General features: G+C 39.9%; 2 protein-coding genes across 3 annotated transcripts in view; one reads left to right on the top strand and one right to left on the bottom strand.

Annotated features, from left to right (window-relative positions):
• Window positions 1–12,274, bottom strand: part of Ift80 (intraflagellar transport 80) — a 123,493-nt gene extending 111,219 nt beyond the window's left edge. The window contains exons 1-2 of the mRNA XM_085835836.1: window positions 12,126–12,274; window positions 2,565–2,645 (exon numbers count right to left, since the gene is read on the bottom strand). Of these exons, the coding sequence (XP_085691962.1) occupies window positions 2,565–2,600 (36 nt within the window). The 5' untranslated portion in view covers window positions 2,601–2,645; window positions 12,126–12,274. The remainder of the gene's footprint in view (window positions 1–2,564; window positions 2,646–12,125) is intronic.
• Window positions 12,275–12,569: 295 nt separating this feature from the next.
• Smc4 (structural maintenance of chromosomes 4) overlaps window positions 12,570–25,801 on the top strand; it is a 30,144-nt gene continuing 16,912 nt past the window's right edge. The window contains exons 1-7 of one of the 2 annotated variants that reach the window (XM_021158181.3): window positions 12,570–12,784; window positions 13,770–13,907; window positions 14,889–15,067; window positions 15,647–15,838; window positions 17,207–17,383; window positions 24,743–24,907; window positions 25,291–25,418. In XM_021158181.3, coding sequence (XP_021013840.1) covers window positions 13,775–13,907; window positions 14,889–15,067; window positions 15,647–15,838; window positions 17,207–17,383; window positions 24,743–24,907; window positions 25,291–25,418 — 974 coding nt within the window. In that variant the 5' untranslated portion in view covers window positions 12,570–12,784; window positions 13,770–13,774. Of the gene's footprint in view, window positions 12,785–13,769; window positions 13,919–14,888; window positions 15,068–15,646; window positions 15,839–17,206; window positions 17,384–24,742; window positions 24,908–25,290; window positions 25,419–25,801 lie in introns of those variants that run through there. The other variant, XM_029475016.2, reaches the window with a different exon arrangement.

The raw sequence follows: 25,801 nt of genomic DNA, 5'->3' as shown, positions 1-25,801 counted from the left end.
AACCTCAATATTTTGAGAAAATGACCCATCAGATCAGCCTGTGATGCATTTTTCTTGATCAGTGATGGGTGTGGAAGGGCCCTGCTCACTGTGGATAGTGCTATGGGATGGTAGTCCTGGGCCACAGAAGAATGGGTCAAGCAAGCCATGAGAGACAAGCCAGTAAACAGCACCTTTCCATGGCCTCTGCATCAGCTCCTGCTTCTTGGTACCTCCTGTTTGAGTTCCTGCCCTGACTTTCAACTGAAAACCCATCACTTTCAAGTGAAGGACTGTGATATGTAACTGTAAGGTGAATAAACACTTTCCTCTGGTTGCTTTTGGTCATGGTGTTTTATCACAGCAAAAACCTAACTAAGACATGGACTTATGGATGGTTGTGAGCCACCATACGAAGGCTGTTAATTGAACTGTGTCCTCAGAAACACCAGTAAGCACTCTTAAAGTCTGAGCCATCTCTCCAACACTCTCTCTTTTTGAGACAGTCTCCCTAAGTATCCATAGCTGGTGTATAATTTACTATGTAGACCAGGCTGGCTCAAAATCACAGATATCTATCTGTCTCTGCCTCTACATTCTACATGTTGGGATTAAAGGAATGAGCCACCATGCCCAATATAAATTTAAAACATTAATTTTTTTCAAAAGACTGGACTGTAACAGTGAACTGTCTCTCTCAGTCGCACATGATGATCATGGTCTTCTAGGGAGGGTGAGGCCTAACATCTGGAACTACCATCTTACCACTTCTTCTATTTTCATGTTAGCTGCCTATTTTTAATTTGACTTTTTCATTTGTATAGTTCAAAGAGTCTAGGGCTCTATGTATAACGGCTACATCCCAACCCTTAGTTATTTATGTTTAATTAACAATACAATGTTTTTAAGTCTTAAAATCATATTTATTATTTATTATTATGGGGGAGTGTATACACATATGTGTGTGGTGTGTGCATGGTGTGTGCATGTGTGAACATGCATGTGTATATGTTGTGTGTCTGTATGAACGTGTGTGTGTGTGTGTGTGTGTGTGGTGTGTGTGTGTGTGTATAAACACTGCCACAGTGCTGTAATTAAATAGTGATGACAATTGATCAACTTTGGAAATACATCATGAGACACTGACTGTATACTCTAAAGCAATAAATGCTATGCTTTGAAAACTATTGTACTGGCTAGTTCTGTGTCAACTTGACACAGCTGGAATTATCACAGAGAATGGAGCTTCAGTTGGGGAAATGCCTCCATGAGGTCCAGCTGTAAGGCATTTTCTCAATTAGTGACCAAGAGGGGAGGTCCACTTGTGGGTGGTGCCATCTCTAGGCTGGTAGTCTTGGGTTCTATAAGAGAGCAGGTTGAGCAAGCCAGTAAGGAACATCCCTCCATGGCTTCTCATCAGCTCCTGCTTCCTGACCTGCCTGAGTTCCAGTCCTGACTTCCGTTGGTGATGAACAGCAACGTGGAAGTATAAGCTGAATAAACCCTTTCCTCCCCAACTTGCTTCTTGGTCATGATGTTTGTGCAGAAGTAAAAACCCTGACTAAGACAGGGACCAGATTTTTCTTTGCTTCACATCTACAGCAGATCAATGTCTTGAAAGATAAAATAAAAGATGGGGGCTGTGAGTATAGTTTCATGTAGAAACTGCACTTAATATGCTCAAGGTAGGCTTGGGTTCAATCCCCAGCCACAAACTAAATAAACAAGCAAGCAAACAAATGGACCTTACATTACTAAAACATGATGCTTCAATGCTGCAAGAACAATAAATTGAAAAAGTAAGCCTCCCCCATATTAAGCTTCTTATTCTCTCACAGACTGGCAATGAAGCCCATAAGTGATGCTGTGAGAACTGACTGAAATGTCTTAAGAATGAGAAAAGGAGGGCCAACTGTATCTTCTTAAAGTCCAATTAAAGGTTCTCTCTGACAAAATATAATAGAAAGAAGGGTTGTTTATATAAGAAAAGAATGATTGCTGCCTTCCCTTGTGAAATAATAAAGGACTTCAGATTTCCCTAATTTGTCCTCTACTTTATCAGGAGTACAAAGAAATAAAGCAAAACTAAATGAGCACATACGTATGAGATCACATGAACAAATCAGTCAGAGTTTTGTTTTGTTTTTCAAGACAGGGCTTCTCTGTGTAGTCCTGGCTGTCCTGGAATTCACACTTTACACCAGGCTGGCCTCGAACTCAGAAGTCTGCCTGCCTCCCGAGTGCGGGGACTTGAGGTATGTGCCACCAATGCCGTCAGATCTTGTTAAAGACTTTTTTAAAGGTTACTTTTAAACAGAAGGTTTAAAATAAAGGTTACTTTTTAAATACTTAAGAAGTAGAATAATAAAAAATGTCAGTAAGTATTAGAAAGTAAGACTTTGGGCTCCCAGTATACTTCAGAAAAATCTACATCTGGGGTCTTAAATATTTTGAAAACAATTTGTTTATAAAATACCATTACATAAATGAAAAATAGGCTGCAAGTAGACTAAAAAGAGCAGAAGAGAACTTGACAGTATGACCACAGGTTGAATGAGTGAGGTATACAAGATTAAAAGGATATGCTTTGGTTCCTTTAACAGAGATATCTTCAGTCTCATGTCTCCAGTTCCAGAGAAATGTTAAATACCACTTGATTGTATCCACTGTGAAGATAAAGAAAACATGTATCAACATTGAGAACTGTGCACATGAGCATACAAGCACATTTAACAAACAAATTTCCAAAGGCTGTCCTGAATTGACAAATCAAATGATGTGGCAAACCAGGAAACCTTCAATCACATCTCAGTTTTGATCCTGTCCAATGAGTTAACTTCCTCAGGCTAAACTACATTTTTAAGGGCCTTAAATCTATAATCTACATGAAAACAATATGGTATTACCAATGTGTGTCTGTGTGTGTGTGTGTGTGTGTCCGTGTCTGTGTATCAGTCTGGGGCTGATCTATTGTGGGGGAAAAAAACCAACAGCCACAGCTAACAATGAAAAACAACTGAACTGCTTAAAGATGAGGCAATAAATTGCTTTAAAAGTTATGCAGGCTGGGTGTGGTGGTGCTGCTACTTGAAAGAATGAGGCAAGGTAGTCTAAGCCCATGAACGAGACCAACACGGGCAGCACAATGAAACCCCACCTCAAAAAAAAAAAAAAAAGTTTTTTTAAGTTGGGCACAAAATTAACTTGTAGCAGGTCATTATTATAGTCCACACCTTTAATCCCAGTACTTGGGAGGTCAAGGCAAGTAGATCTCAGTGAGTTCAAGGCCAATCTGGTTTACACAGTGAGTTCCAGAATCTCCAGAAATACATAATAGAGCCTATCCCAAAAAAGCATATAATTACTAAAGGAAATTAAAAATAAAACAAAAAAACATTGTAAACACTCTCTAAATAATTGTATCACCTAGAGCCAAGCTATCTGAGTCCAATATACATTTACGTTTTTTGAGCAGTATCACTAGACAATACAAAAAAAAAAAAAAAACCAAGAATATAATCAAGTGAGAATATAATTAAAGGGGGTTAAAAAAATCTCTACTGGTTCTAAAATTACAGAGAACTACATCAAAGGAGGTGCTGATCAAAGATTTTTTTAAAAATGAACATTGGGGCTCCCTGAGGTCACGTCTCAATCCCTGAGTTGAGGAAGTCTCCTGGGTAGGCAAAGTGTGCAGCCCTCTCTCCTTCTCTCTTTGGGTGACTTCTTTTAACTTTAAAAGTATAAAACTGTACATGGCACCGACAGGGACAAATGTCATTCACTTCAGGCACATTTCCTAGATTCGTTTTTGATACAAAGGAGCTCCCTAGCTTTCTCAAAACTCCTTCCTCCTTTCCATCAGACCCTTTTGGGATTAACTAGTGTTAATTTGTTAACCCCAAATATTCAAGGACAAAGACCACCAACCCAAACCATCATGGCCAAATTAGTTAAAGCAAGCTTTCTGACTCATGTACACAGGCCATCTCCCGCTAATGTTAGGGCTCAAGAGGTCAGCATGGCCATGGGGAAGATAAGGGCTTTTATAGCTCAGGGGTAGCTGGGTTCCAAATGGGGGATTTGGTGAGAACAAGGGGAAGGGTTACAGAAGCAGACTATAACAAGGTGCTCATAAGAACCTTTTGAAACAAAGGTCGGGTTGCAAGGTGGTCATTGCAACTTCATGAAACAAAAGCCTGGTCTTCCTTTCCTGGAACAGGCAATACAGAATTTTGTTGTTAAAGTTCCAGGTGGGGTAGAGCCTGAGAAACATTTAATCATAAACAGGGATGAGCCCACTTTGTCTTGACTATATATGGGCTTTTGAGCCTAAGGTGGAAGTAATCTGGTCCATCACTAAAAGGAAAGAGTAGATGACACTTTATAAAGACCTGGTTCATCACAATTATTCAAATTTATTAAAATTTTTTAAAGTACAAAAAATTTACAGAATTCTTGTTGCTTCTGCAATTGACAAACCATAGATAGGATATTTACATACTATTTATATTATTATTTATAGTAATATACATAATATTTATATTACTAACTACAACCTGAAACCTAATATTTAGAATGATGAAATACAATCACATCCATAATAATTTAGATACTTCCTCACCAGAAGAAATAAATCATAATCAAACTTTATATTTAGTAAGAGCAGTACATGCTTGCTAATGGTTCACCAGCCATTCAGAAATAATGATGCCAAATGGTCAGAGAAAGAGAGCAAAAACCTAACACAGGAAAGATTCTCCCTGGCAGAGAAAGATTTTCGGTATATATAAGCCATTTAGCTGAAAACATCCATATGAATTACATCTAAATGTTGACACAGTACTAACTAAGAAAATAAAACAATATTTTTCCCACATAGCCTATCTGAAAACGTACAGAACAGCCTGAATCTACACTGCCCACGTGGGTTGGCTAATCGTCAACTCGGCTGGAATGAGGAAAACCTCGCACATTAATGGACACATCTAAAGCTGTATCTGTGATGATGTTTCCAGAGATTTAGCTGAGAAAGAAAGTTCCACCTTGAATGTAGGCTGTGGCACCTTCTTGTGGCTGGGATCACAGACTAAGCTGGACAAGGAGCAGGTCAGCTGAGTCCTGACTCCCTTTCTGTCTCCTGGCCAATGTGAAACACAGCTGCTCTGCGGGCAATGTCTTCGTGACTATGGTGAAATGCATGCTTTTGGTATGTGAAAGAGCTGACCAAGAAATGGTATGTCGGCAGTGGTAGGGAAGGATCTGACCAGCCAACAGTGTCTGTCTGGGGAGTAGCAAAGGGAGATAGCAAGAAACAGACAACAGCAATAGCAATAATTGGTTTTTATGCTAAATATCATTTATAAATTGTTGTTGGTCTAGTGTGGGTTTATAAGGCTTGTGTAAAGAACAACTCGTGCCTACTGCCAGAGCCCATGGTGGGGCAATGCCCCGTTTTACAGCAGTTCAAGACAGCTTGAGAAAATTTTGTTTAGCAAAACCAGGAGAGGGCATCAGATCCTATTGCAGATGGTTATGACCACCATGTGGTTGCTGGGAATTGAACTCAGGACCTCTGGAAGAGAAGTCAGTGCTCTTAACCACTGAGCCATCTCTCCAGCCCCTCCAGCTCTTCTTATACCAGAGACACAGATACATTGACTGCTAACATGCTATACATACCTTCTTTTGAATTAGAAGGTACTAACTCAAAGAAGGAGATATTACAAAAGAAATATACTCTAGGAAGGACTTCTAGTTGAGAAATGTACTGTATACATATAAGATACATAAATATATGTTCATTAAAATCTTGTATGGTATAATTTGAGGGTCTTTAATCCAAAAATCTAAAATCCAAGTGTCACCACACACCAGTAGAAAAATCCACACCTGCCTTCATATGACAAGCCAGGGAGAACAGAGCTGCTTGAAAAATCACGGCATGAAATTCCTTTAGCCTATACTATGACATGTATAAAAAACAAACTTTATGCTCAGATTGGGTACTATGTACATGGGATCTCATGTATATATGCAAATATTCCAGAATCTAAAAAAAAAAAAAAATCCAAAACACTTCTATCCCACACATTTTAGATTAGGGATATTTATCCAATACTATCAAAAAGTAGAATTTGGGGCTAGCAAGAGAGCTAAGGGGGCTGGGTAGTAATGGCACATGCCTTTAATCCCAGCACTTGGGAGGCAGAGGCAGGTGGATCTCTGAGACAGCCAGGGCTACAGAGAAACCTTGTCGGGGGAGTTCGGGGGGAAGGGAAGATGGCTGAGGGGGTAAAGGCACCTGCTGCCAAACCTAATGAGCTAAGTACAATCCTGGAAATGGCTCTGGGCTTTTAACCTCAAAACCCACTACCAATGACATACCTCCTCCAGCAAGGCTGTACCATCTGTACTTCTCCAAACACCACCACCAACTGGTAACCAAGTGTTCAAATGCCCAAGACTATAGAGAACATTCCTCATTTCAAACCAACACACATGGCAAGTCTGTCTGTCTCTTTCTCTCTCTCTCTCTCTCTCTCTCTCTCTCTCTCTCTCTCTCTCACACACACACACACACACACACACACACACACACACACACACATATCAAATGCCAAAGTTGATAACTCTATTTGGAGTTCTTTATGGCTCTTCAATAAAAAGAAATAAGAAAGGCAGATTTTTTTTTTTTAATTATTAAGTTCCATTAGAGCTGTTAGCAAACTAAATTTAAGGTCTATTGTATAGCTGAGATGAAAAATAGGGGCAGGCTCACTATTTCCTAGAAAAGGTGAAGACATTTTACCATCAAAGGCAACAGGCTTATACATGATAGTACAGTTCAATTAGTAAGGACCTCCAACCCCCACCTCAGCCTAATTCCTCTATGTGCTTGCTAAAATAAGCTTAATAATATATGCTAGTTCTCTCTGCTTTGGGTTCTCGATGTGAGCTCTGAGCTTCCTGTTCCTGCTAGCCATACCTACTGCCCACTGCCATGCTGGCCTCTAACCCTCTAGGGTCTAGGGCTGTCAGCCAAAATAAACTCTTCTATAAGTTACACTGATCATTGTAGTGTGTATATTTCCTTACAATTCTACCCATGACTAATATCTACACTCCAATATTACCTTTTTATTTTGAGACACGGTCTCATGTAGCCCAGGCTGACCTCAATATGGCGATATAGCTGAAGATAACCTTGAACTTCTGATTTTCTTGCCTGAAGCTTATATGTATTATGTTAACTATGTACCATTAAGCCCAGTTTTCAATATTTTCTGTAAAGGTTTGTTTTTAGTGGGGGAGAATAGGAGAGATGGTTCACCAGCTAGGAGCACTGGCTGCTCTTGCAGAGGCTTGGTTCCCTGTATCCACACGCCAGTGCCCAACCATCTATAACTCCAGTCCTAGGGGTAGTGACCCCTTTTTTGGGCTCCTCGGGCATTGCATGCACATGAAATACAAACGTAGATGCGACCAAAACGCCCATAACACATTTTAAAATAATCTCTTTTTAAAATTTTATTTTATTATTGGTGTCATTAGAAGTCATTAGAATAGGACAACTTTTAGAAGTCAGTTCCTGGGATAAAACTTGTGTCATTTGGCTTGCACTGAAATAATTTTTACCTAAAAGCTAACTCTCTGACCTCATGATTATTATTATTATTGTTGTAATTAATTAGTTAATTGTACAGCGGCACAACTTGCAGAAGCTGACTGGGTCCCTCCTTCCACCATGTAGTTCCTCTACTGGATGGGCCATCTTGCCAGCCCCTATATCATTTTTAACGGCTTTTACAAATTTTTGCTATGGTGTCCCATTAATTCTAGCAAAACACTAATTCACTAATCTAAAAATACACATTAGATAGTGAGTGACATTGTGTGGATGGCTCAGTGGTAAAGTGACTGTCGTGCAAACATGAGGATTTGTGTTCGGATCCCTAGCACCCATGAAAAATCCCACATATGCTTGTAACACTAGCACAGGGGAGAGAGAGATGCAGAAACCCAGAACTGCCAGGAGGTCCCGCCAATTGGTTAAGTTCTGAGTTCAGTGAGAAACCCTGTCTCAAAAACTAACAAAGTGAGGCTGGAGAGATGGCTCAGAGGTTGAGAGCACTGACTACTCTTCCAGAGGTCCTGAGTTCAATTCCCAACAACCAAATAGTGGCTCACAACCATCTGTAATGAAGTCTGGCACCCTCTTCCAGCATGCAGGCATATATGGAACACCATGTACATAATAAATAAATAATTCTTTAAGAAGGGAAAAAAATCAACATAGCAAATGACAGAAGACGCCTATTATCAACCTCGAGCTTCAACATCAGGCATAAGCATCTGCACACACATGTACACACACACACACACACATACACATGCATGTATACACCCCATCCACCCATAGATACCAGTGATCTTTAATTCAACCAAAACTGAAGAATCATATTGCACCAACAAAATGCAATGCTACATTAATTATTTTTCAAATGGGCTATCTACTGATATAGAAAGATAACTATAATATTCAAAAGAAAAGCAAGATATATAGCAATATTATAAAACCTAGGGCCAGCAAGATGGCTTATCAGGTAAATGAACCTGTCACACAAGCCTGATGACCCAAGTCAATCCCCAGAACCCACCTAAAGGCTCTGGAAGAAGGGAATGGGCTCCACGAAGTTGTTCTCTGATCTCCACATGTGTGCCTTAGCATGCCGATACACATACCGTGTACACATACTACAAAACTTTTGTAAAATACAATTCAATCCCTTGTGTGCAAATGAAAAAAATGTTATGTATTTAAGCTGGCAGGTACTAAAACACTTCTCTAGGAAGATATATAAGACATTTAGTGATGGATGCCAGGAATAACTCAATGAGAAGTGATAATTAATTCCTCACCTTTTTTGGGTACAAAGCAGGTGCTTGCAAATGCACTATGCCCTCCCCCAATACTGTTTGACATTTTTAATCATACTCAGTAATATAATAAACCAGGCTGGCCTTGAACTCACAGAGATGCATCTGCTTCTGCCTCCCAGGTGCTAGAAGGCCTGGACCAACACACACAGATTTGTTTTGTTTCTCTGAGACAGAATCTTAATAGTCCAGACTAACCTTAAACTAGCTGTGTAAAATAATCATGATTTATTATACTCCTGCCTTGTCCACCTGAGTGCTGGCAATACAGGAGTATACTGTCCATGATGGGTTTTATCATGTTTTTATAGTGCTGAGAATCAAATCCAGGGCCTCTTTAAGCACTTTACCAACCAAGCCTACATCCCTAATCCCTAAATGCCTATTTCATCATGTTCACATTCAGACTTATGTCTACTCTATAGCTCTCAGTTATATCTCTTCTTCGTTACGCAACTTAGTTTATAGCTGTTATAAAAATGTCTGTGCTGCCAGGCATGACGATGCTTGCCTCGAAGTCCAGATATCAGTAGATAAATAGAAATTCAAAGCTAGCCTTGGCTACATAGGAAATTCAAGGCTAGTCTGAGCTATAATGAGACCCTGTTTCAAGGAAGAGAGGGAGGGAGGGAGGGAGGGAGGGAGGGAGGGAGGGAGGGAGGGAGGGAGGGAAGGAGATGTTTGTTCTGACAGGGCATGGTTAAGTTCAATTAAATTTGAGGCTGTCAAGTACAGTGATTTACTGAAGACCACTCCTTTCCACATTAGTTAAGACTTTCCATACTGATACCAGCATCCGACTCAGTAGCGGGCGCTACTGCTTGTTATACCTGTTGCCTTTTCACTAACTCAGAGATCCATAAAGAACAGCATTTGACTGTCTTTAAGGGTTTATACTCTTAACCACCAAAATCTGTAACAGCAATATTCTGTCCTAAAGAACTGTGAATCTTTCCTTTCTCTTGCCTAGGCACTCTTCCCTACTCATGAGAGAGTGTTTAATGTCGGTCTAACTAAACCTATGACTGATTTCTTTTCCCTGCAACAACACAACCCATTTCAGTTCTTGTTAAGAAATCTTCCCTTTTTGTTTTAAACACTCTCACTCTATAGCACTGGCTCCAACTCAACACATAGCCCAGGTATTCTAAATGCATGGCAAACTTCCTGCCTCATCTCCCAAGCTACACCCAGATTGTGGCTATATTCTTAATTTGCCTTTCGAGATCCTTCCTAAATTACTCTTCCTCAAATGCCATCACATAGTAATATCAAATACTTATGTATATATACTAGATGAACAAACAGTGCTCTGAGATAGACATTATCTGTTGATTGTTAACATTCCCAGAACACTTGATGAGTAAATGCCCAATTCTACATCCAAAGAAATAATAGGATTTAGGGTTGTTTTCTAACTTTTAATGTGTATATGTGAGTGCCTACATGCACGTATGTGTGTGCCCAGCACCACCATTGTGCAGAAAAGGGTGTCAGGTCCCCTGGACTGGAGTTACAGGCAGGTATAAACTCTCAGTATAGGTGCTGGAAATCAAATCCAGGTCTTCTGCGAGAGCAGCAGTGGTCCTCACTGCTGAGCTGTCTCTCCAGCCTTCCCGCTTCCTACTTAAAGCTTTCTACTAAGTTCTGCTCTGACTAGCATGTACACCTTCCCATAAGGTCTATTCTACCTTTTTCTTACATTTACTTTACATGTATGAGTGTCTTCTCTGCATGTGTACCCAAGCCAGAAGGGGGCACCGGATCCCTGGAACTGGAGTTACAGACAGTTCTGAGAGCCATGTTGGTGCTAGGAACAGAACCTAGGTCCTCTGCAAGAGCAGTAAGTGCTTTAACACCGCACCATCTCCCCTGGCCCAGTCTACTTCTTCCGCTCAGCTTTGTTGTATTTTAGAACCTCTGAAAATACAAAATACTCCAGAAGCCCCTAAAAAGAATCCCTTTATCCTCTTGGTACTCCTACTAGTCCTCCATACCCCTCCCCCGCCAAAAAAAAAAATTCATTGAGCTTTATGGTGACATTTATTTTATGAAGATAATTTATTTTCAACTAGAAATATAAAGGTACATTATTATATTAGCGAATGTTTATTCAAACCACACCAATCTCCAAACTCCGCCAGACTCCCACACTTGTAGTCCTCTCCAGCACTTCCTGAGAATCACTGAATCTAAGTGTTAGGCATCTCAAAGCCATAATATATTTTAGAACAACAATGTAAATTCATTCATTAAAGGTTGGTGGGCTGGAGAGATGGCTCAGTGGTTAAGAGCACTGACTGCTCTTCTGAAGGTCCTGAGTTCAAATCCCAGCAACCACATGGTGGCTCACAACCATCTGTAATGAGATCTGACACCCTTTTCTGGTGCACCTGAAGACAGCTATAGTATACTTAGATTATAATAATAAATAATTTTTTTTTACAAAAAAGGTTTATTGGTGCTCTAAAATGCCAAACCCTAAATAGGTTGAGGAAAAAAAGAGAAAGGCTAACAGCTCTCAATTTAAAAGTTGCTGTATAAATACTTACTGGGGGCAGCGAAATTAAACAGCGGTTCTTTAACATTGGGGAGGATGAGTGATACAGACCGCTTTTCAAAATTATAGGGTCACTATAAACATTCAGGAAAACAAAGCCAAAACTTACACAAAACTTAGTATACAATTTTCGGAGAGTTAGAAACTCAGTCCCAACCATCATTATCCTCAAACTCTGGTTAAAAGCCCATTAAGGAAACTAAACTGCTCGGAATTAGGAACTGTCACATCTATTTAACAACCCTGGCTATTCCTTTCACTGTGTAACAAACACAAATGCTATTTATGAACTAATTCCCCCATAACGGTAACTAGTTATCACCAGCGAATCCTTTCTCCCACTAGGAGCCCTGCTGGCCAAATGGTTATTTAAACTCAACACCTTTCAGTAGTGTCACTAACACAAAATAGTTCAAAAATCATTGTTAATCATAAATGGACTACAAGGTTACTCACTAATCCCGGCTTCCTCGCTTTACCTGTAAACTCCACATCCCAAGATCAACACACTGGTGGCTGGAAGAAGATGGAAAATAACTGATGCTCCCGCAAAGCTCATCCCATCTAACCAAGAGAAGCTAGGTCTCAACGACCGCTACGGCTTCCAAGCCCTTTCTTCAAAGGCTCTGGAGGTGAAGAAATTTACCTCAAGTTCCAGGAAAGCGGTGGCGACCGCTCTCAGAGCTCAGACCAGTTACCAAATAGCCTCCCGACCTTTCCGTCACCATAGTGATTTCTAAGCGCTGCGAGCGTTCCCCCTACCATGTTCCCGCGATACTTGCTAGGTGCCAGTCACCGGAGCGGGCTCTTGACCCCGCCCCTAACCGAGCCCGCCCTCTCCCTGGAAGGTGTTATTGGGCAACTGGGCCCCGCCTATAATTGTAGGCGGGACCCTGCTTGTTTTTGGGTTTTTTTTTTCCTTCTTTTTCAAATTCCTCCAGTTTTTCAAATGCTGTCGTTCTAGAAGTGCGAAACTCTCGTTTCTGTTAAAGTCCACAGAAAGGACGTAGCCCTGCTTGCTCTCCCTTCCCAGTCGTAACTCGGCCCTCGGCGCCACGGTCCCTGGGGGTAGAGCCCGCGCATGCGCCCGAACGGCCAGAAGATGGCGGTGGGACTCGCCGCACTTTTTTTCAAATTCGCGGGTCCCAGAAACCCTTGCGCGCGTTTGTAACGAATTTCCGTTCGAGTTTGGATTTTAGGCGCCATTTTCGAGTGAAGGACCCGGAGCCGAGACACCGGGAGGAGCGAGGCGGGGGGTCGGCCGTGCCACCATTTCAGCCCGGCTCGGAGTGGACCCGCCGACAGGTGAAGTCCTTCTCTTCTAGATCAGGTTGTCACACTTTCTCCTCCCTGCCCCGCGGGCGCCGGCAACCCCGAGGCCTGGAGCGGCGGAGGCGGCTCGGCGAGCTCCGGTGCCTGTCACCCCTCCCCCTCGGCGGCCGGGCGGCGGCTCGGGCGCCTCTTCCTGGGGGAGGCAGCGAGCCTGGCTCGGCCAGAGCGTCCCCTCTCCCCCAGGCCGATCCGTCCTGTCTCCCAAGGGGACTGCAGCCCCACTCAGAGCCTCTCCTGGGGACTTGGCATGGCTTACACTGTCGTCCATCGGGGCTCCGCCCCGGACCCGGGAGGGATAGACCCCCTACTATCCCGGAAAGTGACCCAACCCGAGCAGACGCTGCCAGAGTCCAGTTCAGCAGTGTGTGGCGGGTGACTCCGGCTTCGGCCATCCTCTCCGCTGGAGCGATGAGGAGAAGAGACCTGGACTTCTCCGGCCGTCCGGGCGTCAGGACCTAAATGGCGGGGAGAAGGGAGGGGAGTGACAAGTCGCCGGGCAGGCAGGCGCTGCTGCTCTGGAGAGTAGCCACGCAGCCCCGAAGCTGGACGAACTTTTCTCTCTCTCTCTCCCCGCCTCTCTACCTCTCTCCCACTCTTTCTCCCTCCCCGATTCCGAGCGCATTCACTCCCCAGCCCCGACGGGAGGAGACTTGTCAGCAGATGTCCTTCTCTTAAGAGATGGCTCCACGGGGTCGGGGGTGGCCTGAGCAAATTCCTCCGTCCTGGGCGCGTTGGCAGGCGCGGCTATGTTTCCCCACGTAGCTGGGGCGTGGGAAAACCCGTCCCGCCCGGTTGCCACTGCTGGGTTCCTAGTAGCCACTTTCCTAGGGACCCGCTACTGGCTAGCGGCGTTGGCGAACGCGGTGGCGGGGTGGGTCCTGGGCGGAGCCCGTCCTGCTGCTGCGGGGCCTGAGCGGCGAGCTGCGGGCCGACCTGACTCGGGACTCTTCTGCCGCAGCCACCATGCGGCGTAAGGGCACCAAGCCCTCCACTGCCTGCCACCAGGAGGAAGGGCCGCCGCCCTCCCAGGACGGTGCCCACAGCGAGGAAGAGATGGAGCAACCGGCCGGCGAAGCGGAGAGCGGCGCACCCGCAAGTGAGTGACAGGTCGGGATCCCCGTGCGTCGGAAGCCTGCGGAGACCCTCTGAGGGTGGCGGGGCGCAGGCGACCACAGGTTGACTTGGGAAGCTCCGGAAAGCCGTTCTGTGGTTTTCAAAGGAATTCCATGCAGTTTGCTCTAACGGTTCTGGAAGATATGAGAGTGAGCGGAAAACTTGCGTTGTGAGTTTCTGTGTTTTAGAGTAGTACTGACCTCTTTCTCATATTTCCGCTGAAAACAGCATGGCTGCTGAGCGCCTCTGCGCCCCTAGACTGGAGTGAATGTGATGTGGAGTTGCGTGACTCACCCTTTACTGTTGGATTGCCTTTTGGGGCGCAATACTAATTTTTACTTAATAAAGTGTGTCAGTGTTGGGTGAGGCGGGCATATGTACATGAGTGCAGGTGCCCCTGGAGGGCATGAACCTCGAGCATCCCATTGTGGGTGCTGAAAACCAAACTTGGGTCCTACACAAGAAAAAAAAACGCTGGGCCCCCTAGATTGCCTTTAAAGAGAAGGTATAATTTGAGAGCGTGGAGCGGTCGGAGGGTAGGAATTAAGAGCTACTGTGAAATTCCTGTGACCATGTTACTGAAGTTTGTGAGTTTCTTAAGCTGAGCCATGTAGAGAGTTGGATTTTCGATTGTTAGGGTTGCATCTCCTGTCTCAGGCATCAAGGAATCCGTTTGTTGTAAGGTTTTCTTTATGATATAGTAAGTATTTTGACTCCTCTAAGTACAATGTGTGTACCAGATTTTGTGACTGGTCTGATTGCTTTCACGAATTTTATTTTTCATAAAACTAACATGAAGGATTATCCATCCCCGTAAGTTTAGGATATGTTTGTATGGAAGATAAATTCCTAAGTTTCTTAAGAAACATCCCTCCATTGTGTTCTTTAAATACTAGCAGATGATAGACGTCCAACTAATTACACTAATGTAGGCTTTCCCCTCTTTGCCTCTCCGTTAACCTAGAGCCTCCAGGTGAGGAGCTGGATAACAGAAGTTTAGAGGAGATTTTGAATAGTATCCCTCCACCCCCACCTCCAGCCATGGCCAGTGAAGCTGGAGCTCCTCGTCTCATGATAACTCATATTGTAAACCAAAACTTCAAGTCCTATGCTGGAGAGAAAGTTCTGGGACCTTTCCATAAGGTACTGCCTGCTCAGATAACGTGGAATACATCTTTAATTACAAGATATTTCAGTGTTCTAACGGTCCTGACTTTACACACACACATATGCTCATAGACGCACAGACAGTATGTTGCCTGTGACTTCAACAACAGGAATGAGTTTTTCTTTATCTGATATCTTTGGTATATCTTTAGCAATAATATTTGCATATTGAATGGAATCTGTTTTTGTTAGAAGGGAATGTTTTCCCCGTTGACTATGCTAATGAGTTTTGTAAAATATCGGGATTAGAATTTGAAGGTGGTTTTTATTTAAATGGTAAAGCTTGTGCTATTGAAGGACATGGTGTAAGAAAACTCAGATTGGGGTTTGGGAGTGCGTGCTTTTCCTTCAGTTCCCTAGCCCACTCCATTCTTAGGGTGCTTTCCTTTTCTTAATAAACTGCTTTTATTTCTAAAGAGAAAGAAAGAAAAAGTGTTTATCTTCTAATGAAAACTTTGAAATACCTTTGATTTTTACTACAAATTAAATTATGGAGTAGTTTAAAATTAGTGTAAGTGTGACTATTTAAATGTTTAAAAATTTACTTTTATGCAGCGCTTTTCCTGTATTATTGGACCAAATGGCAGTGGAAAATCCAATGTTATTGATTCCATGCTTTTTGTGTTTGGCTATCGAGCACAAAAAATAAGGTCTAAAAAGCTATCGGTACTGATACATAATTCTGATGAACACAAGGATATTCAGAGTTGTACTGTAGAAGTTCATTTTCAAAAGATAATTGATAAGGTAAGATTTTCTACTTGCACCTTCAAGCAAGAAAAGGAAACATGCCACATTTTGTTATTGTAGATCTGAATTGTTCTTTATTTTACTTTGTGTATAATTAGAGCAATAAGAAATGGTTTTTGCTTCTGTGAACATATTTACTTCAGCTTTTTGGAAGAAGGCAGTGATGTAAGGGACCCTAAGTGCTAATTCAGCATTCATTCACTATCAATATGGGCTTCGTTTGAAAAGTTGTACATTTTTTTGCTTTAGGATAAACATTTTAAGTTTTAAAATGTAATAATTGACTCTAAAATGTAATAATTTGTAGCTATGTGAGAGAGATATGAAATTTTCTAAGGTTTGAACTACCGACATAAAGTATGTTTTGAAATGGAGGGGACAGGCATCTGTTTAATAGCTTAGAAAAATTCATGGTTCAAAAAGCAACTGAAAAAAAAACTTAAAAAATAAGTGCACATAGTAAAGTAACAGATAATTGGATGCTGGTGGAGATGTTTTACATATAAAGAAATTTAATTTACACAGAAGCATCTATCAGAATTTTGCTTCTGAATTCATTCTGTTGTACGTTTGAGTTAGAGAATTAGATTGCCAATAAATCATGATATTCTAATACCTGTTGTTTAATTCATCTAAAATTAAATATGACACAGAGCCTTTTAAGAATAAATGAACTTTAATGCTAAGATGGATTTATAACTTGATTTCCTTTATTATGTATATGATTGCGAATTTTTATGATGTTTTACTTTTAATTAATGATAGGAAATGCTGTTTAGGAAAGGGAATCCTGTCTCCCTACACACACACACACACACACACACACACACACACACACACACACACGAGTAACCGACAATCTTTACTCGCAGACCCTACCACCACCAGAAAAGTAGTTCCCCTACATATTTTCCTTAAATTGTTTCTTCCTGAAGCTTTTTAACAGTCACCAAGGTTATCTGAGTGGAGTGGGTTGTTGTCGATATGCTGAGGTCTTGTTCGACTTCCTTGGCTCTCATTCAGATATATTTTGAGGCTGAAATTTGTGTTTGCTTGGTTTAAACTTTTAGAGATTTTTGAGAAATAAACCAAACAACTTGGAGAAGTATCTAGTCCTTTGTAAAGCAATTTATTTTTTATCTCACTTTAAAATGGTTGTCAGCTTATGGTCATACATAATTCAGGGGAAATAAAACTAGTAATAGGTGAAAAGGATTAAAATTCGTTATATACATATCTGAATCTGTTAAAGAATACAAAAAAAAATTTAATCTGTTGAGTTAGTTTCAGTATAAAGTAAATGAACTCTGGATTAAACCTGTAATTTAATTACAACAGTTTTCTGGTTCTGTTTCCTAAAACCAGGAAGGAGATGATTATGAAGTCCTTCCTAACAGCAACTTCTATGTATCCAGAACGGCCTACAGAGACAGCACTTCTGTCTACCACATAAGTGGGAAGAAGAAGACATTCAAAGATGTTGGAAATCTTCTTAGAAGCCATGGGATTGACTTAGACCATAATCGATTTTTAATCTTGCAGGTAAGTTTAAAAATTCTTCCAAGGTTCTTGGTTTTTGATTTTTGGCTTGTAATAAAGCTTGAAAGAGAGTTCTTCTGTTTGCTGAGTCCTGTCTTTGGAACCTTAAAGTACTGTAGCAGCACATCATGGTTTACATACTACAGTCAAGATGCGAATCATTATTTGCTGCTCTAGAAATTTAAGGAAATTCATTCAAGATTATATGGTACCATCACATTTGTATTGTATTTGATATCTGACATGCTTGTTCCACTCTAGCAGCACGTAAATATTGGCGTAGTGAAATAAATATTAAACACCAATATTATTGTGCTGCTTTAGTGTGACAGGGATATAGCAACTCATTTCTGTTTGTTATTTCCCTTTAAGACAACAGTTTAGATAAAATCTTTTGATAATCTTCCCTTTTGTTTATTGATATTTAAATATAAAATAATATAAAAACCATATACTTGATATCACAACAAGTTTTCCTGGGTACCTAATGTAATATTTTTAACATTATACTTGCATAAAGGTTTACTATGGGTGAATTTAATTTGTTTATGAGGGCCTAATTTCTTAAACCAATACTGTTAGTGTCAACTCTTAGAAATATAAACACTAGGTTCCTGGTATATTTTTTTTTTATTAGACCTTGTATTTTATTTGTTTCTTGCTTTTTGCTTGCTTGCTTGTTTATTTTTCCACTTTTAGTGTGAGTATGGAAGTAAAAGTATATTCTGCTAGTGTAACAGAAGGAAAAATTTGTCTTTCCTACCTTTTTTTTTTTTTTTTTTTTTTTTTTAGTTTAGCCTTGTTAGGTATTATGAAATTGCTGTTTTGATTTAAAGGCTTTTTTTTTAATACTATCCCAGGCTACTAAGAGCATAAGTAAAATGTAAAAAGAGAGATTGTTATGCAGAGCATAACAGCTGTGCCTTGTACGGTGTATCTTGTGCTACTGATTATGAAAATAAGTTGGGAGTTTCAATTTGATTTAAAATGTTCTGTTGTGGTAACTAAGTGTTCCCACTAACATACTTTTCACAAATTTCACATTATATTCTTAAGGCATTATTATCATTTGAGGCATACACAGTATAAAAGACAAATGATAATTTTCTAGAATACCCCTTAACTATCAGAACAGTGCATTTACAATACTTTAGTGAACCACTGTTACTTAAAAGTAAATATTGAAAAGAATCAGTTGCAGATATATGTGTAAATAAGATTTGGATTTATATAGCTGTAATCTTATACCACTGTAGGTATTTTGCTTTGTTTTTTAAATGAATTGTACTGTTTATAGATTTCCATTTTCAGGAATTTGGCTTAATTAACTGGATAAAAAGTTGTATTTCTTTATAATCTTAAATTTAATGGTGGTAACAGTTTTGCAGGGAATTATACTAATCTTTGGTTTATTCTTTGCTGTTTGCTTTATTTTATTCTGAGATCAGTTTTATTATGCCAGTACAAAATAGACTATATTTTAGATCTTGTAAAGTTTTTGTACAATTTACTTCTACATAATTTGCTAATGAAGAAAGCTGATAATTTCCCAAAGAAATAAATAAGTTGTTGAGCTTATATTAAAGCCTGCTTCTAGAGTACTTAAGATGATTGTTGGTCCTCCTAACTGAACCCTTGTCACAATTAAACTTTTATATTCTTTCCAAAGAATACTAAGTTAAACATTCTAATTAACATTTAGTTTGATTTGGTTGAACTTAGATAAGAACTTTAGCAACTAGATAAAACTCAGAATTCTATTAAATTTGAAAGTGGAAGTAGTTTCTGAGTTTTTCTTAGCTCCTTATCAAAATCTTTGATTCTTCAACTAGTAAGATTTAAAGCATGTGAAGGAAGGTAAGTAATATTGTAGCTTTTATTTCATTCTCTCTTCACTAACATTTGTTAGGGGGGGCTAGAAAATTGAAGATAGTTATCATAGTATTAGCATCCAAGATATAAGTATGCAGAGACAGTGATAATGATTACATCATATGTAATCTAAATTTAGAAAAAGCAAGTTTTTAAATATTAAAATGAACTAAATTTTAGAAATGGAGGCTTTTATACTAGTTATAGATTGATGTTTCTTTAAGCCTTGATAGTATCCAGATCCAGGTTTCACTATTTAAATATGTTTCTAGTGAGGCACTGTGCTAAGATTAGTCTAAAAAGGCATAAAGGCTATTTCTTATCCTTATGGACAGCTATACATTGTGTACTTAACAAGAAGTCACATAGTTGGTTGACCATTGGTTTACATAGTTTTGTATGTTCCAGGAGAGACTGTGATGTTTAAGACTTACTGGCCCAAGCAAGAAAGGTTTTATTATTAGCCTGTAATGTTTCATAGAGACTAGATTTTACTGGTTTGCTCCATGAGTGGGTGATTTTGTTCCATTTGGGTTAGAGAAATGATAATCGTGTGCTTCTGTTACCCTTCTAAGTTAATTAATACATTGCTGTGTTGAAAGTGGGTTTGTAAATTCCTTAAAAAGCAGGGTTTTGATTTGGTCCATTTTTAGTTCCATAGCTTTTCATCCTTTATAACAAAATGAAGCAAATGATTTTTGTTACTCTTTTCTACTTTGGAGAATGGGTTAACTTAGAACTGAGTTGTTCATGATTTTTAATAGACTTCTAGAGTTGGCCTGACATATAAATGTATTTTTATAGTCTCTTAATCTGTAGAAATAAAGAAAAATTAAAAGTAAGTTAGTCTGTGACTAAATTTCAAAAGAATGTTTTTGAGTTAATAGTAATAATACTTCAGTTTTCCAAAGGTATTTTATCCAGTGTCTCAGCTATGAAAACCAAGCTAGGAGAGTCCTAAGCACACAGAATAGATATGAGGACTAACCACAAGAGCATTCTCTTTTTTATTTGTATACTCTAAACAGATATTAACGTTAGAGATTTGGCTACTTGTCCTTTTGCAGAAAAATTAGAGTAAAATGTACTTGAGGAAGATAGAAGTTAACTTATAGTACAGCAAAATGCAGGAAAAGTGAAAGTCACTTAGGCAAAATTTTTAAAAGCCCAAGGGGATGGAATATTGCTCAGCGGGAGTGATTATCTAGCCTACATGAGGCTCTTGGTTTGATGTCTAATAATGTATACACGTGTTTTTCCAATCACTCACGTGTACCGCATGTGTGATTTGTGCCAAGATGGGTCAGGAAAAGACATCACAACCCTTGGAACTGGATGGTTGTGGGCCACCATATCAGTGCTTAGAATTGATCCTGGGTCATTTACAAAAGCAGTAAGTGCTCTTAACTGCTGAGCCATTTCTTCAACCCCTTCCCTACCTGTATTTTAGTGAAAATAGAAGGACTTATTTCACTTTCCTTGGGTTTGGGGATGTGCTACCATACCCAACTTCCTCTCAGATTTTTAAGCCCTACCACTCTCACATGTGAGGGTATATAAAATTTTACTAGCTTCAAGTATGACATAACAACATGAAATGTCTGTTACATCTGTTACTGTTTGTGATTTGTAACCTTGGTGTGAACGAGTATCCCTTTTAAATTCAAATTGATGATATTTTTTTCTGGGTGGTGGAGGATATCTTCGGGGTTACTGCTATTACTACAGAGAACCTTAGATTGGTTGTCAACATCCAATTTACAACTCCTTGTAACTCCAGCTCTGGGGGATTCATCACCTTTTGAGATCCATAGGCATCTGCACTCACTTGGGCATATAAACACATACAATTTTTTTTTTAATTTTTTTAAATTATTTCAGAAATATACTAATCTTACTGCTTTAAAATATTTCACATGAGCTAGGTTCTTTTTGAAAACTCCCTTCTGTCAGTCCACAGTAGATGGCATAAAGTGGAAATAGTAGAAAGCGTACAGTAGCCAATGATTGGGCACATGAAGGTAGTATTAAGGATTAAAACTACATGAAAAGTTCTAGGTTGTCATTGAAAAGCCACAGCAGAAACTGGAGAGGTGACTCAGCAATTAAGAGGACTCACCTGGAAGCTTACCACCATCTTTGACTTCAGTCCCAGAGCATCTGATATTCTCTTCTGTCCTCTGGGACCACTGCCCATATGTGGCACATAGACATACTTGCCAACACTACAACCCATACATAGGATAATAAAATGATTTTTTTAAGCCACAGAAGTCCTTTTAATTAAAGACCTAACTATGCCTTATTCATTCACTGTTTAGTGTTTAAAAGAATGCCAGAGCAGTGGTGCTCGACTTTAATCCCAGCACTCAAAAGACAGAGAAGCAAGCAGATTTCTGTGAGTTCAAGGACAGCCTGGTCTACGTAGCAATCCCAGAACTGCGAGGGCTACAGAGAAAGACTCTGTCTCAAAGGAAAACAGAAACAAGAATACATTATAATACAATTTAAAACATTATCTCATGAGGCTTGAAATAGAATATTTTGATTCATAAATGAACTTGTCTTTAATCAACAACTTGGAGTGGGAGGAAATCAGCACTGCATCCTTCATCTTATTTTGGAAGGAGCAAATAACAAAAACAGTCAACTACCGTGCTTTCTCTCAAGCTAGATTGCTTCTTAATAACTATATAAACCTCCCAAAAATAGTTTGGGCAAGAAACATGTGGTACTGTTCAAATATTTTTACTTGTGTGTATGGTTTCACTGGACCCCGGGTTTCGATTATTTGAAAAAAGGTAGACTTAATACCTTGTGGTCATTTGACTCAAATGTGAGTTCTTTTGGCATATTTTTTCTTATTTTATTTATTCAAAGTAGACATTTAGATACTCAAAATGAATTAGAAAATATATTAGAGTATGTGTTCTCAGTGACTAAAATCTTTGAGCATACTTCAGGTTTGGATTCTGTCTAAACTTAAATTGTTGATGCAAAGATTTGAGAACTGACAGGAAAGTACTCTCTGCATAAATACCTATATACTGTAGGACTAACAGACATATAGGCATTTTGGTTTACAATTTCACTCTAAACTTGGTGCTACTAGATGTCAGATTATGATACAGTATAGAACTGTTAAAAAGAGCACCTGCATAAATAAAAAAAAGGGGGGGGGGCTGGTGAGATGGCTCAGTGGGTAAGAGCACCCGACTGCTCTTCCGAAGGTCTGGAGTTCAAATCCCTGCAACCACATGGTGGCTCACAACCATCCGCAACGAGATCTGGCGTCCTCTTCTGGAGTGTCTGAAGACAGCTACAGTGTACTTACATATAATAAATAAAAAAAAATAAAAAAAAAAAAAAAGCACCTGCTAGCATGGCTTGATGGTACGTGCCTTAAATCCTTGGTAGGTAATGACAGAGCTCAAGTTCAAGGCCAGCATGGGCTACTTAGAGAACCCTGTCTTAAAAATCAAAACAAAGTACACCTGCCATTGAATAAATTTTAAAATGTTAAATGCAATTCTTTTTCTTTGGTACAATTGAGTCTAATTTTTAAGGTTGACCCATACATTGATAAAAATTGAATCACTGAAATATCTTAATATGTAATTTCTGTTTTTTGGCCATTTGACTAAAAACAGTCTGTCCCTGAGCATCCCATCTCCCACTTACTTGCCTAGTCCTTTGCTGTTACAATGCTTACAGAACAGAAAAGCTACAGAATTTTCTTCATTCAAGTTAATAAGTTACCTGGAAATCAGCCTTAGGTGCTGCTTGTAGGGTTTTGTTTATTGATTTTTTTTCCTTTTTAAGTAATCAAAGATTTTAATTACAGTTTATAGTTGATTGATTACAAACAGAAGATTTCTTGCATAGCATGTCACAGTGCTATTTGCTGTCCCTAATCAAGGTACTTAAAGGGAAAGATAATTTCCTTTCCCATTTTAGACTCTCAGTTGAAAAAAATCAGAACACTTACTCATCTTTTATAAAGTGGGTCCCTTGTTAAACTCACACCAGGTTTATAGAGAAATCAGATTGCTTTATAGAGTGAAACTATAAACAGGCAGGTTCCTTGCACTTCATGAAGAAACCTTTTGAAAAATTCTTTTAGCTGGGCAGTGGTGGCACACGCCCTTAATCCCAGCACTTGGGAGGCAGAAGCAGGCGGATTTCTGAGTTCGAGGCCAGCCTGGTCTACAAAGTGAGTTCCAGGACAGCCAGGGCTATACAGAAAAACCCTGTCTCGAAAAACCAAAAAAAGAAAAAGAAAAATTCTTTTTTTTTTTTTTAATATTTTTTATTAGGTATTTTCCTTATTTACATTTCCAATGCTATCCCAAAAGACCCCCATGCCCTCCCCCCAACCCCCTACCCACTCACTGCCACTTTTTGGCCCTGGCGTTCCCCTGTACTGGGGCATATAAAGTTTGCAAGTCCAATGGGCCTCTCTTTCCAAGTGATGGCCAACTAGGCCATCTTTTGATGCATATGCAGCTAGAGACACGAGCTCCGGGGTACTGGTTAGTTCATAATGTTGTTCCACCTATAGGATTGCAGATCCCTTTAGCTCCTTGGATACTTTCTCCAGCTCCTCCATTGGGGGCCCTGTGATCCATCCAATAGCTGACTGTGAGCATCCACCTTATGTGTTTGCTAGGCCCCGGAGTAGTCTCACTAGAGACAGCTATATCAGGGTCCTATCAGTACAATCTTGCTAGTGTATGCAATGGTGTCAGAGTTTGGAGGCTGATTATGGGATGGATCCCTGGATATGGCAGTCTCTAGATGGTCCATCCTTTTGTCTCAGCTCCACTTTGTCTCTGTAACTCCTTCAATGAGAACTAATTAGCAAATTGTGTTATTAATTATTGGTAGTATACCTTACCAAATTGTGCTTGACAGAAAAATTTATTTACTTAAAACACTAAATGGGGGGGGGGGTGGCTAGAGAGATGGTTCAGCGGTTGGGAACACTGACTGCTCTTCTGAAGGTCCTGAGTTCAAATCCCAGTAACCACATGATGGCTCACCACCACCCGTAATGAGATCTAATGCCCTCTTCTGGGGTGTCTGAAGGCAGCTGCAGTGTAGTTACATATAATAAATGAATAAATCTTTAAAAAAAAGAAAACCAGCCGGGCGTGGTGGCGCACGCCTTTAATCCCAGCACTCGGGAGGCAGAGGCAGGCGGATTTCTGAGTTCGACGCCAGCCTGGTCTACAAAGTGAGTTCCAGGACAGCCCGGGCTATACAGAGAAACCCTGTCTCGAAAAACCAAAAAAAAAAAAAAGAAAACCACTAGATTGGGCACCTTTTTATATATGTGGGTATGTATTAAATATATATGTGTGAGTTTAGACCTTTTACATAAAATAAACTTGAACTACTTGTTAAGTATCCTTTGACTGAGATTACCCTGTTCTCACTGAAGAGAGCTGCTGTGTGTATACAAAGAGTGTGAATGTGACTCTCTTAAAGGGTGAAGTTGAACAGATTGCTATGATGAAACCCAAAGGCCAGACTGAACATGATGAAGGTATGCTTGAGTATTTAGAAGACATAATTGGCTGTGGACGGCTAAATGAACCTATTAAAGTCTTGTGTCGGAGAGTTGAAATATTAAATGAACACAGAGGAGAAAAGGTAAATAAATCTTCAGTAGACATTTGTTGCCAATGAGAATGTCTTATTAGCCAGGCAGTAGTTGCACTTTAATTCCAGGACTTGGGAGGCAGCAGCAGGCAGATCTCAGAGCCTAAGACCAGCCTGTTTTACAGACTGAGTTCCAGGACAGTCAGGGCTACACTGGACAATCCCTGTCTCAAAAACAAAATGGGGAGGGGGGGCTGTCTTATTTGCAGAACAGCTGAATTTATTAAGTTGAATATTAATGTTCATACTTACAGAAATTTTTTAAATCAAGCCCACTATTTTTATATTAACCTTTGCGTGACATGCTTTTATTGTTTATGTTTCATATTGGTTTTACATATGAAATGTTTTAAATCTTTATTTAATGTTTGTAGTTAAATAGAGTGAAAATGGTAGAAAAGGAGAAGGATGCACTAGAGGGAGAGAAAAACATAGCCATTGAGTTCCTTACCCTGGAAAATGAAATGTTTAAGAAAAAGAATCACATCTGTCAATACTACATGTAAGTACTCTGGTCAACTTTATACATTTCTAAGCATCAAAGCCTTTTTCCCTATAATATTGTGAATGCTTACAGTTTTCTAAAGTCTTTACTCAGTTTTTAGTGCTCTATATTTAAGTGAAAGATAGCTATAGCATTTATGAATAGTGTGAGTGGGGGCACATATTACCTGCAGTAGCCCCCTCATTATGGGCTAATATTTAGACCCTAGTAGAAATCACAGGTAGTATCTGATCTTTAAATAGACTACTTGTTTTCATTTATGTCCTATAAAAGTGCTGAAAAGTCAGGAGGTAAGTCTCCCCTTCCGTGTGCTTTTTCTTTTGTTTTAGTTACTGTGCAAGGGTAGATGAGTGCTAACTCACTCACTCACTCACTCACTC

This window comes from Mus caroli, unplaced genomic scaffold (genome assembly GCF_978045245.1).
Source record: "Mus caroli unplaced genomic scaffold, Mus_caroli_1 scaffold_3, whole genome shotgun sequence".
NCBI classification, from domain to species: Eukaryota; Metazoa; Chordata; class Mammalia; order Rodentia; family Muridae; genus Mus; species Mus caroli.
Note: the sequence above shows the minus strand (reverse complement) of the source record. Positions and strands in the feature narration are given on the sequence as shown.